Source organism: Podarcis pityusensis (genome assembly GCF_964106645.2).
Source record: "Podarcis pityusensis genome assembly, chromosome: 8".
In the NCBI taxonomy this organism is placed as follows: domain Eukaryota; kingdom Metazoa; phylum Chordata; class Lepidosauria; order Squamata; family Lacertidae; genus Podarcis; species Podarcis pityusensis.
In genome coordinates, this window is record NC_138033.1 from 64,054,577 (window position 1) to 64,067,654 (window position 13,078).

Consider the following 13,078-nt stretch of genomic DNA (forward strand, 5'->3'; position numbering starts at 1 on the left):
TCCAAAAGGAGGGGAACTGATATTCCAGGCTCCTCCCTGAATGTTCAGCTTTCATTTTTGAATAAGTCCCTTTTACATTTGCAGCAACAAGGAAAAGTGTGCCGGCAGTATGCTTCCAAAAAAAGTGACCATTACCTAAGTTTGACCCTATGGAGCTATATGTTATGGCTGTTCCGTTCCTGCCACACACACACACTCACTCCCTGATTTCTGACTATGGGCCTAAATTTGCAGGGGGAAAAGTCTGCTCAGATTTTGATCTGGTACAAACAAGTACATTGCTTTCAAAACTGGCCCGACTGCTTGAAAAAAACATCACGCCTCTTTTCATCCGAAGATCAGAGGGACAATGCTCCCAGTACTCTGGAGGAGGCGTTTTACTGCAGCATCTCCCCCTCCCTGTTACAAAAGGAAAACAGAATTTGTGCAGAAAGTAGGGCTAATTTGCAATACTTCGTCTCTCTGCACAGCTTTTCACTGTGATGTGACAACCTTCTCTTGGGAATAAGATTTACTGCTTAAACCCAACAACAACAAAACAACCTGACAGGCTGGATTCCACAGCAGCAACCCTATGCCCCCCCCCCCCAAGGCTCCCACACTCCTCCCCAAACAACACAGAATGGCTATCTGCACATTTTCCTGGTAAAACTCTGATCAAAAGAGCGCCAATTCCCAAGGCTGCTGCTTTCAGAAGCTTCTGTGGCTGCAGTCCGCCTGTACCAGAGCTGTTCCCTCCTAATTGCATCTAACAGAAATTAGCATCCAGACATTGGGGATAAGTCAAATGAGCAGCACTGGCAGCTTAGCTTGGTTGAGCTGGATGGGCCGTGCCTGCTGGGAGCCGGCAAGCCCAGAGGGGGACCAGGGCACTTAAGACACCGCCGGCTGTCGCTAAATGGCAACTTGAAATGGGGAAACAAAGGACAAGCAAAAGAATCCTTGGCACAACCTCCCTAACCCTTCAAAATATAGGGGCAGGGAACATACCACCCTCCAGCTTTTGCAGGACTCCATAATCCCTGAGCACTGATCATGCTGGCTGATGTCCACCAATATCTGGAGAGCTGCTCATTTTCCACCCCTTGGCTGAGCCCCAGTTTGACAATCTTTCCAATATAAAACAAGAACACTGACCAGAGGTTTTAGCAGCCTGACACAGGGTCACATAAGCACACGTTTGGAATTCAAGTGCCACTTGGACCCACCTATCCATTTTCAAGGTGCAATGCACCGCAATGAGGCATCTCCTGCAAACATTGCAGCCCCATTCGCACCGTACATTCAAAGCACTTTGATGCCACTTGAAACAGTCATGGCTTTCCCCAAGAATGCTGGGAGCTGCTGTTTCTTAAGCTAAACTAAGCTGATCCTGGGGAAGATGTTGGTGCAAGCAGCCTCCCAACTCTGTCCCTGCTCTGGGCAGTATCAAAGTCAGCACACTCCCAGGCCTGACGGCTCCCTTGTTCCTCTGGATAGAGGTTTTTTCCACAAACCTCACTGCAAAAAAATCTCCTTGTGCAGTGGAACCGGTGAAAGGGTTGGTTTAAATCTTAATTGCAATTTGGAGGAGATGAAAGGCAGCCCAAGCATTTCATTCCACGAGTCCAATTTTATTAAAGGCCTCTCCCATCAAAGCTGCCCAATTGGCCACAGTCATGCAGGGCCTCTGAACTGTGATCGTCTGTGGGAAGAGAAGGTTCTCCCTAGTTCTCCTCCATCCAGCAAGATATGCAGATTAATATTTAGAAGCAGCCTCAAGGATTTGGGGAGGTTATAAAAAGGAAGTCACTGGCAGGGACTCGCTTAGTGCCACTCCTCGCAGTTGCCCACAGTTAATCAGTGGTGTCTATCACCGAGTGGGATGAACTTTTGGCTCCCGGTTTGATCTGCATATTCTCTTTCAAGGCACGGTAACCATGGAAACACATTTTCATCTTCCCACACGTCGGCCAAGAGCATGGGGATAGACATCTGGTTTCTCTGCACCTGCTTTGTTTTTACAAAACCCAGCGTTTGCACCGACAAAGTCTCAACATCCCAGTTGGTCAAAACCATATTCTCTTGGCAGGAAGATATTCCAAGAGAAGCTTGAGGCAGGGCCAAATATTGGGAGGAGGGGATGAGAGGAGATGGGAAGAGGGTTGCCAAGAGAGCTATCATTTGTAATGCCACACATGGGGACTCTCTTGCCAAACTGGGTATCTGGGGAAGGAGCTGAAATGCTGAGGGCCATTTTGGGCATTCCTGTCTCCTAAGTCGGCCCCCGACTCTTGAATCCTGGCACACGTTTCTTCAAACATTTGTGCCGCAATATCGAGTCGAGTCTTACTGTAAGTAGCCAAAGGTCATGCCATGATGATATAAACATAAAACACCTATGTGTGAATCACGGGGGGCGGGGGAATCCTCGGTACAATAAAGCAGGAATAAACCCTGAGAAGGGTTTAAAATATGCATTTAGTTTAAAACCTCCCTTAACATTTAGGAACTTTTTTCACATTTTAAAAAGTTTTCTTGTTTTATTGCACTTGTAGTGAAGGGTGGGCGAGAAATCAAATAAATAAATAGACCAAAAGGCTAAGAAAGCCAGAAATTTGCAGATTTGCTGTAGACAGTTTCCATCTCGTGAGCAATGAAGTATGCGTTCAACTGCACATCCGCCGGTAATGTCGCTTCGGCCAGGCCTGGAGGGAAGGAAAGTTTTGGAATGCAGCAGCTGGGAAGCAGCCACTTCCAAAGAAGTTGGATTTGTGAGCCAAGGAGTGAGGCGTCAAGCAAGAGGCCGGGTGAGCATTATATCACTTCTTTTTTTCTCCAAAGAGCTCAAGGTAGTACACATGGTTCCTCCCTCCTCATTTAATCGCCGCAACAACCCTGGAGGGAGTTTAGGCTGAGAGGCAGTGATTTGCCCAAGAGCACCTACCAAGTTTCATGGCTGAGTGAGGGGATTTGAACCCTGGTCTCCCAGGTCCTAGCCCAACATTTTTATTCACTTTGCATGAGATCGGCTTTGAGATATTATTGGGGCCTAGAAATTTTGGCAAGATGACAGAAGGGTCTACTCCAAATCCAAATTAGTAGGATACAACCACAGTATATTGTAATATAGTCTACACCAGTGTTTCCCAACCAGGGGCCCCAGGATATTCCAAGGGGGCCACAGGAGAAAATAGCATAATTGAAGGACCACAACACAAGGCTAGGGGACCACAGAGGGAAGTGAGAAGTGAAAGGAGGAAAGCTTTTGTTTTTTAAAAAGTCCTGATTGACTGGCTATCTGCTTGGCCAATCACAAGTGGGTAAGTGGGTGGCCTACCAGGGCCTCGGCTCTGCAAGGCGACGTGAAATCCACCCCAGCGCCTAGCCAAGTGGGGTTGTCTGGTGCTGCTGACTTGCATCTAGTAAATAAGTGTCAACTCAGAAGAAAGCCACACTGAGCTCAGTAGGCTTTACTCCCAGGTAAAGTATGGGGAGCTATAATGTTTTATCTAGGCAGCCAGGGTTCCTACGGATGAAAAGATATTTTTGCAGAGGTCAGGGAGGACCACTTGTTTTTAAAATTCTCCCATATATACAGAACTCCCTGTGCACCTTTTAGACTGGATCTGTAGGTTTTCCCTGTCTGTGTCAAATAACTGGGGTCCAATAAGTGTTGTTTAATTTTTATAATACATGGAAGATGGATCTTCCTCGGGAAGTTCTGGACTCTCCTTCCTTGAAGGTTTCTAAGCAGAGGTTGGATGACCATCTATCATAGATGCTTTAGCTAAGTTTCCTACATTGCAGAGGGTTGCACTAGAAAGGTGGTGAGCTCCCGTCGCTCTGTCCCAGCTCCTGCCAACCTAGCAGTTCGAAAGCACGCCAATGCAAGTAGATAAATAGGTACCGCTGAAGCAGGAAGGTAAACGGTGTTTCCGTGCATTCTGGTTTCCATCACAGTGTTCCATTGCGCCAGAAGTGGTTTAGTCAACTGGCCACATCAGCTGGAAAGCTGAGATGAGCACCGCAACCCCATAGTTGCTTTTGACTGGACTTAACTGTCCAGGGGTCCTTTACCTTTAACTAGAAAGATGACCCCTAGGGTCCCTTCCAACTCCATGATTTTTCCAGCTCTATGTTTTTCTGCTTCAACAATATTTCATTCCTATCATTTTATGTAATTGTATTTTGTATAAATTATAAAAATTATAAATAAAACATGTTCTAATTACAAACAAAACATTAAAATAGCTACCTTTCTACCAGTAGGGAGCGGGGCATGGGCATAGCCAGGATTTTTGTTAGGGGGCAGGCTTTTGATAGGGGAGGGAAACCTCAGATTTGTATTGATTTGTACTTATGGGGGGTAGCTGCCCCCCTGCCCTCCCTTGGCTAAGCCCATGGGGGTGCCACAGGAAGGGGAAAGGTTGGGAAACACTAGTCTATCAAACAAATGAAAGTTCTTCATCTCGTATACAACTTAATGTATCAAAGTCAGTGCATTCTGTCTCTTGTATCCTGGTGGATTGCTTTATTCTGTGTTGTTATTCAATCATCATAATTGCTTCACAAATCATAATAAAAAGCTTCAGCCCTGGATAAATCAAAATATTGTGAATCCATCAAGACCAACCTCCTCCTACTGCAAAACAAAATGCATCCATCAATTCCTAAAATAACATGGGCATCATTTCCCTTCCTTACTTCTCGGGTAATTAGTTAATTTAGCCACTGCAACGAATCCCCGTACTTTATCATGCTACTTTTTAATGGATGGGATAGGACGTTATCTTCACTTTTTTCACATCGAAAATTCCTGCTGCGGCTAACAGGTAAGAAATTAATTCTTTATGTTCAAATCCAGTTTTGAGGGTGAAGTATAACTGCCGGCTGTGCATGGTTAAACAGGCACTTTGAGAGAAATTTCTTTCATTAAAAAGAATGATAGACACAGCAATTGTCCTTCCCCCCCAAGAAAAATCTTGGGAAATGAAAGATTTAAGAAAGCGAAGAAGTTAAGCGCCATCATGTGGTTTAACCCTTGTTCAGCAGGTGACCACAAAAGGTGCTGGGGTTCTGCTTACCTGTGAGAATGTTTTCCGACTCCACATGCACCTGGACTTCTACAGAGTGCTTGGATGTGTAGGTGATCTCAGCACTCACGTGAGCCACTTCTCCAATGCACATGGGGGAAAGGAAGTCTGTGCGCTCCACGCGGGCCAGGGCAGCCACACATCGCTCCTGAGAGGGGCAGGCGAAGCCACTGTTAGTGAGTGAGCCAAACATCACAAGCAGGTGGGGTAAAAGGAAAACAGCACACACCACTGGGAGCAAAGGAGGAAAAGAGCCCGAAACGGAAGATGGGTGGAAAAAACATGAGGCTGCTCTACAGACCCGCTACCCAGTTCTACCCACCTTGCAAGAGGCGAGGGAGTCAGAGGTCTGGGTCCGTTAGCATCACAGAATGCTTTCAACTGTGTACTTATGCAATAAGCTCTTTGGTAGACTGGCATCCCATCTCCAACTTTGGTGGAGTCCCCCACTTTTTATTCCCCTCTAATTATCTATCACTGCCACCTACTGGCCAGTCATAGATTACATTTGGGGTTTGGTTTTTAAAAAGGAAGAAATTGATAAAATAGGGTGACTATCCATGAATTCTGGTCATCCAAGAAGTTTTAAAGGACAGATTTGGAAAGAGAGGAGAGGCACCCACCACCCTCGGGCTTTTCTCCAGTCATGGTGGCAGAAGGTCAGTGTCCATTTCAGAACCTGGATTTGTGGTTTCTGCCCTTGCATAAATAAATACCAGACCTTTTTATTATGGATTAGGGCTCAGGTTTGGTAAGTTGGTGGGTGGGGGAGGCAGATGTCTTTCCCCCTCAGCTCTATCTCACAACCACACCCCTCCCCCACTAAAGGTGAAGAAGAAGGAGGGGCATAATGGGCGTGGACACTGCTTTTGTTGACCCTGCCCCCCCCCGCACCGTCACTGGACTCTGGCAGCAGGTGAGTAAGCAGCACCAGCACGCACGCACAGCCAGCATGGATCCAAAAGTTGGAGGGGAGAGCATCTACAGTGAAAGGTGAAGCCCACATTTCCTCTGGGACGTTCCAAGCCTGCTGTCTCGTTCCTGCGTCCCTCCTGTTTGAACAAGGCCAAAATGTTTGGCAGCCCTGCCCCAGGCTTGCTTAGCTCAGAAATAAATGTGTACAGGTGACATGGGACCTAATCCTGCGTAGGAGCGCAGGGTCCAGAGTTTTTCTTAGGCCTGCTTTCTATCACCTGATGCATGGCAATGGTTGCACAGCACTTCCCCCACTCGCGGTACTCACGATCATCATTCAAGGTGCCGCAGGGCGCCATGGCACATCTGTTGAAAACCACTGGGTTAGGTAGTGGACAAATGTCTCTTGTGATCTTTTCTATTCCATTTCTTTTTTACTGAAGTTGGAATTTGTATTCCCATGTCATGTATCTTTAAATTTACTTATCTTTTTTACTACTCCCTTGTTATTAAGCTGGAAACTGTTATACAACAGTTTGAAAAATAAAACAAAAGAAGACAAGAACATTATAAACCTTAACACGCAGAGCAGGCACTTGAATCTACAACGGAGGCGCAGGGAGGCAACAAGGCTTTGCTCCTGCAGCTTTGCCCCATCCCACAATTGCCTGCTACTAACACTGGGCATCACTGGGAAGAGGCTCCTCCGTATATCATGGCTGCAAACAGCTTCACTGTTTGAACATGTGCAGAGTACTTACCCCAGACTGAGAGTTGCAGTGCCGAGTGCTGATGATGGCACCTGCCTCCTCAATCATTTTTAATATGGTCCCTCCATGGACGTTCCCAGCAATGTTGGCATCATCAGGGCGCATAATCCTACAGAGAGAAAAGAGGATAAAGAGGCAGATAAAGAGGCAGTCAGCTCTAGCTCAGGCTGAAGAGACAGAACATGTGTCAACAACATGGCCCCTTACAGATGATGTTGGACTGCAGTGTTCAAAATTAGCCAGGGGCCAGGTGCATTTTGCACCTGGCTATCAGTCACTTGCGACCAAGTGAAGAAGCTTGGGCACCAGAATGGCGCCTGACATCTCCATCATCTGGTGTGCATGCCTGGGTATCATTGGATCTTCACTGTTTTCACACACTAATGCCACATCCTGTACAATACTATCAGTTATATTTTATCTGCACAATCAGAATGAATTTCAGGAACCAAAATGTTTTGTCTGTGCAGCCTGAGCAGAAGCAGTGAAGAACATTAAAATTAATTGTTGCAGCTTGTCTTCACTTACCCCATCCCATTGCCCTGCTCACAGTTGTGAAGAATATAATGTTATTAATGATCTGTGTCACCATTAAGAAAAAGAGGTAGGAATAGGCTGTTATTCCAATGGAGGACAAAACAGAGCCAACCTCCACAGGTAACCCAAGTGCGTAGACAGGTTCACAGGTGCAAAGACCAGCAGAAGGCACCTGCTACAGGGATCAGAAAGCTGCATGAGACATTGCCAGTACTTACTACTCCAGTTTTGAACAAATCTTCCTCTCATTTCTAACCTGGACCACCCTCAAGAGTGACACCCTATAATCCTATAATATCTAATTGTGGATTAACTTCCTGCCAGATTTAGGAGGGGGGAAGGATTAGGTCAGGGAAGAACTGGACCAAGCAGCTGCTGCTCCCCAATTTGGGTCACCGGTTGAGCCATGGAAAGAGAGAAGGCATAGGTATGTTTCCCCAGAGGTGCTCTGGTAGTCCTTGAATTACTGAAATTCTCAAAGAGTAACAGGAAGAAGTAATAGAAAACTGAATGGTTGAAGCTGCATCTTGAAACATGAGATAAGGACAGGTTCTGAGCCAGGAACAAAAGACACAGCAGCGGCTGTAGGGAACTGTAGGGCAGAATCCATCTCTTACAGGCCAGTCTATCATGATGGCCCTTGGGTCTCTCATCGAGTCAGAACCTCTCTCATGTCTGATGTTGGGCTGAATTCTGGAGCAAGGCATTTTGGGGCAGGACACTTTTAACAACAACTGTCTGCTTTCAAGGATAGCAGTCTAATATTCTCAATGGCCAAGGTTGGGGGCTGCTGCAAACTGTAAAATTACATCTCATGATTGAAATGTAAACCATTTTTGCCACAAAACCATGATGTGAAGTCAGTTACCAAGCCATAGTTTGGAAGCAAATTAATTGCTCATGCTAAACATAATTCATCTGATTCAGACATCATGGTAAAGAACGGTCAGGCCAAACTGGAAATGTACAAGCAAATCAGCCACACGGTCTGGAAGATCACTAAAGTGATGTTCAGAATGAGCCAGGATGAAGCACACCATTTTCTTCCCAGGAAGAATTCTCTGAACCAGGAAAAAATCCAGGCAACAGGTTGCCAAGGAGCTTGAAAAGGTGTCAACAACTCCTAGGAATATGAAATTTTCCCACCTCTGTTGGCCAGTCACCTTCTATTCTGTAGCTCTTCCTCCTCCCTCAGCCCCAACCATGGGAGAGGAAAACCCTTGCAAAAGTCTTTGCTCCCAAAGCCATTCTCCCTCCCCATTCCACCTGCTGTAATTGCAGTGTAATTGTAATTAGAGCCCCCAATTCACCCTTCCCAACTACCTGTCTTCTTGTATATACAGGATTTAAGTCAAATCCTTTTCAATCATGGCATAATCGGTGATTCATATTCCTCCTTTTGAAGTCCCAGCCACTCTTGCAAGCCAACTAACTGCTCTGCTTTCTCCTATATCTACTGTCTGGCACTGTGCCTGACTGGGACCTAGAGAAGCAACTGATCACAAAGGGGGGTCAATCCACAGATTTCAACCACACAGCACCTACAAAAAAAGTATGAAGGTTGTCATACCAGGTAAGTCGACCTTGCATCCCGAGGAGGAGACAGAGAGAGTCCTCATCTCTGTTAGAAAGCACTCGGAACTGGTATTTTCATGGCATTATCTGCACTAGGCTTGGCACACACACACACCCGCCTCCCCCCTCAGAGGATTTCCTGCCTTGGTCCCCAACATAGTTGCAGAATGAGTCACCCTAGACACCCTGCGGTCTCATACAAAGGGGAAAGGAAGAAACCCAGCTACATGACTGACAGTATTCACGTACAGCAGCCTTAACTCAACTTGGTATCCCCCTCCAGATGTTTTGGAGTACAACTCCCATCAGCCCCACCCAGAAAAGTGTTTGTAGCCTAAAACATCTGGAGGGCACCAGCTTGGGAAAGGCTGCTGCAGAGGTGGTTTTTCTAAAACACTGCAACAGCGCTGAGAGATGAACCCATGGAAAAATGCTGCAGGAAGATAAGCAGACTTTTGCCTTCATCAAGCTAGTAGAAGTTCTACTTTGGTCCTCTGCAGGGACAAATTGTTCACATACTTTTTAGCAAGTGGACAAAGAGAAATTCCCACCCACAAGTAAGTAAAAGCTTGAACTCCCCTCACCTTAAATTCTTAAGGATCTACATTCTTCAGGTTGCTTGGCGAGGAAGGGGAGGCTAAAAATATTCTTAAAAATAAAAACCATTGCTGCACCAGCTCTACAATTCTGAGATTCTATGATTAGGAACAGGTACAGCAGAAAGAAGAAAAGGAGGAGATGTTTGTGGGGGGCTGATTGCTCTCCCACCGGGAAGACTGAGAAATGAAGGACAGAGAGTTTTCCTCCCTTCATGATCCAAACTGGCATGCTATCAGCCATCAATTGAAAAAGGAGTGGGAGCAAGGGAGGAGGCCTGAAAGAGGGCCATCAAGAAGTGGTGCAGTTCTTCCCCTCTGACTGGAGAACTTGCTCTCTAGGGCAAAGGTACCCATGCCATAAAAATGCCTCTTGCAATTGGGAAACTGGCTTGAACAGGTTAAGGGTTCAACAGACAGGACAATTCATAAAACATCACACCTTTTGAGCTCCTCCTTATGCAGGCCATCCAGAGGGGAATGGCATCACACTCTACTTTTACTATTACAATTTTCACCCTACGTAAAGTTGGTATGGGAGCCAGATCTTAAGGAACAATTTGAGGTATCTCAATGGATGAAGATCTGGTCTACCTATGACTGTCTCTGCCAGCATTGGGGGTGGGGGGGGGGGAAGTCTTCCATCAGTAGTATTTTACCCTAGAATGTTTGGCTCACATGTATGTATTTTTCCTATTTTTGATAAAGGTAATGCAGATCCTATATGTAAACAGTAAACTGTATAGGAAAGACACTGATTCTTCTGATTTCACCTCTGCTTGTGGGTTATTTTTAATCAATATTTGTTTATTTTATTAAATTTATATATGACAATGCAGTCACACAGGCAAATCCCTTCAGAATACAATTTTATTTGACCATATCTATAAACAGGCAAGACATTTTTTCTCATCATTGCACAGTATAAGTTGTGTTTTATACCCCATTTATAATTTTATTTGTGTCCATTTCACTCACTCCTGATTTTTTTCTTTTGACTATATTATCAAGAGCTCCTTGCACTGAACTTACATTATTTTGTTATTATTGATTGTTTCTCTCTCAGTGTGTAACATTGTTCAATATTTTTTAATTAAAAAATGTATCCTGTCAAACTGTATCCAACTCAGCTTTACATGGAGTAGGTCCACAGAAATCAATAGATCTAAGTTAGTCATGTCCATTAATTTCAATAGGTCTACTTTTTCAAAAGTTGTAAAACAATGAAGTCGACTTAGCTTAAGTACTGATTAAATTTTATCTTTCCTGTTCTAATAATTGTAATGATTCAAATATAGCTGTGTTATTATTCAAAAACATTTGAACAATCAACTGACAGAATCTTTTTTTGGACATCCTTCCCACAAATAATCCTGGGAACTATAGTTTACCCATCACAGAGCCGCGGTTCCCAAAACCCTTTTAAAAAACTACAGTTCCCTTTTCTTTGTGGCAGCTTGAGGCTAGTGTACTCCCCCAGTCTCAGACTTTGAGGGAAGGGGAATCTCTACCTATGACTTGCATATGGGACTCCCCCGTGGTGGGGTGGGCTCTTCCATTTTACATATGTAAATCTAACACTACAAGATCTATAACCCACCAACCCACAAAGCTGTGGGCAGGCAGTGCTATTCACTTCCTTGGTCTCCCAGGCTAGATACCCAATTCCAAAAAAGATGTGAATATTTCCCTAAAGGCCACCTGATGAATGTGCATCTAAGATGCAAGTTCTAACTGGCTAGCCCAAGGCCAACCCACTACCCAAGACAGCACCCAGCCTTACTCCCATACCAGGACAGCTTAAATTGCAGGATACTCACATCTGATCACTTACCTCCCGAGATTCGCATTCAGCTGAAAGAGCTTTGCTCCCACCTCCCGCCACATCTTCAGCATGGCTGCTCTAAAACTTGTGACCGCTCAGGTACAGAAAGTGGTGCCCAGGTGATGTCTCTGCTCGCTTCGAACACATAACTATATTGCTCTTTATATAGCTGTCTGGAAATTTGGAAATTTCCTACACAAACATCGTCAGTGCCACAAGCCATGAATTTAAAGAACAAACTGATCTTGCGCTATTGACAGAAGAACATACACACACAAAAAGAATTCCTCTGAATCCAGACAACAACAGACTCTAAAAACAACCATCAAAGAGGCTTGACCTCCCCCTAGGAAACAGGAGATGGTTGACAATTCATATGGCTGGTCTCCCTGGTTCAGGGAACTGCTTTAACATCTAACCAGAAGCTCTGGAGAAATAAATCTTCAACAGCAAACTGTTTAGCAAGTGGAAGTGTCATGTACCTCCCTTTAATTGGAAGCCAACTACCAATTAAAATACTATTATCAGATGACTTAGCCTATTGCTTCAGTTGCTAAAGCAGGTTTTCAAGTAACTTACAAATACAATGACAAAAATGGGAGGCAGAATCTCCTCGCCTCAAAAAGGATGCTGCAGAGCTGGGAAAGGTTTGAAAAAGGGCAACCAGAATGATCACAAGGATGGATCAAAGCTCACAGCACTTGGAGTTTTCCAGTTTGGATAAAAGCCAAGAAAGAGGAGAACATGGTGGAGGTGCATAAAATTACACAACTTGTGGGGAAAGGGAATAGAGAAACGTTTGTCTCCCTCCTTCACAATATTAGAACTCAGGGCCATCCAACGAAGCTGACTGTTGGAAGATTCACGATAGACAAAAGAAAGTGCATCTTCACACAGCACACAATGGAATTCACTTCATGGAGGATAAGGCTATCAATAGCTACTAGCCACTATGGCTAAGTTCCAGTGTCAGAAATCAGCCATGTGTGTGTTTTTTCCGACTAACATGGGTCAATTGTGAGAACATGGAGATCTCTGGATGCCAGGTTGGTGACTGGGAAAAGCAAAATGTCACTTACAGAAACATCTGAAATATTTTCCTGGAAGCTTGAATTAGTTTTATTCTGGATTGTTTTATTTGATGTTTTAATGTGCTATAAAGCAGTATAGAAATCATCATCATCATTATTATTATTCTATTATTATCATTATTTTCCCAGTAGTGATGTATGGAAGTGAGAGCTGGGCCATAAAGAAGGCTGATCGCCGAAGAATTGATGCTTTTGAATTATGGTGCTGGAGGAGACTCTTGAGAGTCCCATGGAATGCAAGAAGATCAAACCTATCCATTCTGAAGGAAATCAGCCCTGAGTGCTCACTGGAAGGACAGATCCTGAAGCTGAGGCTCCAATACTTTGGCCACCTCATGAGAAGATAGGACTCCATGAAAAAGACCCCGATGTTGGGAAAGATTGAGAGCACAAGAAAAAGGGGACTACAGAAGATGAGATGGTCGGACAGTGTTCTCGAAGCTACCAGCATGAGTTTGACCAAACTGCGGGAGGCAGTGGAAGACAGGAGTGCCTGGCGTGCTCTGGTCCATGGGGTCACGAAGAGTCGGACACGACTAAATGACTAAACAACAACAACTGGGGGGAATGGTGCCTAGACATTCCATTGTGGTGACTGTAACCTAGGTTTAATGTGCCATTTGGTGATTAGATTATATATCTGAGTTTCTAACACTGCTATGTTCTCTCTCCACTGTCAGAAGCAATATGCCTT

At 44.8% G+C, this 13,078-nt stretch overlaps 1 protein-coding gene across 3 annotated transcripts in view; it reads right to left on the bottom strand.

Annotated features, from left to right (window-relative positions):
• ACOT7 (acyl-CoA thioesterase 7) overlaps positions 1 to 13,078 on the bottom strand; it is a 64,215-nt gene that overhangs the window by 42,703 nt on the left and 8,434 nt on the right. For 2 of the 3 annotated variants that reach the window (XM_081017203.1, XM_081017204.1), the window contains exons 2-3: positions 6,752 to 6,869; positions 5,067 to 5,223 (exon numbers count right to left, since the gene is read on the bottom strand). In XM_081017203.1, coding sequence (XP_080873329.1) covers positions 5,067 to 5,223; positions 6,752 to 6,869 — 275 coding nt within the window. Of the gene's footprint in view, positions 1 to 5,066; positions 5,224 to 6,751; positions 6,870 to 8,867; positions 8,969 to 13,078 lie in introns of those variants that run through there. The other variant, XM_081017205.1, reaches the window with a different exon arrangement.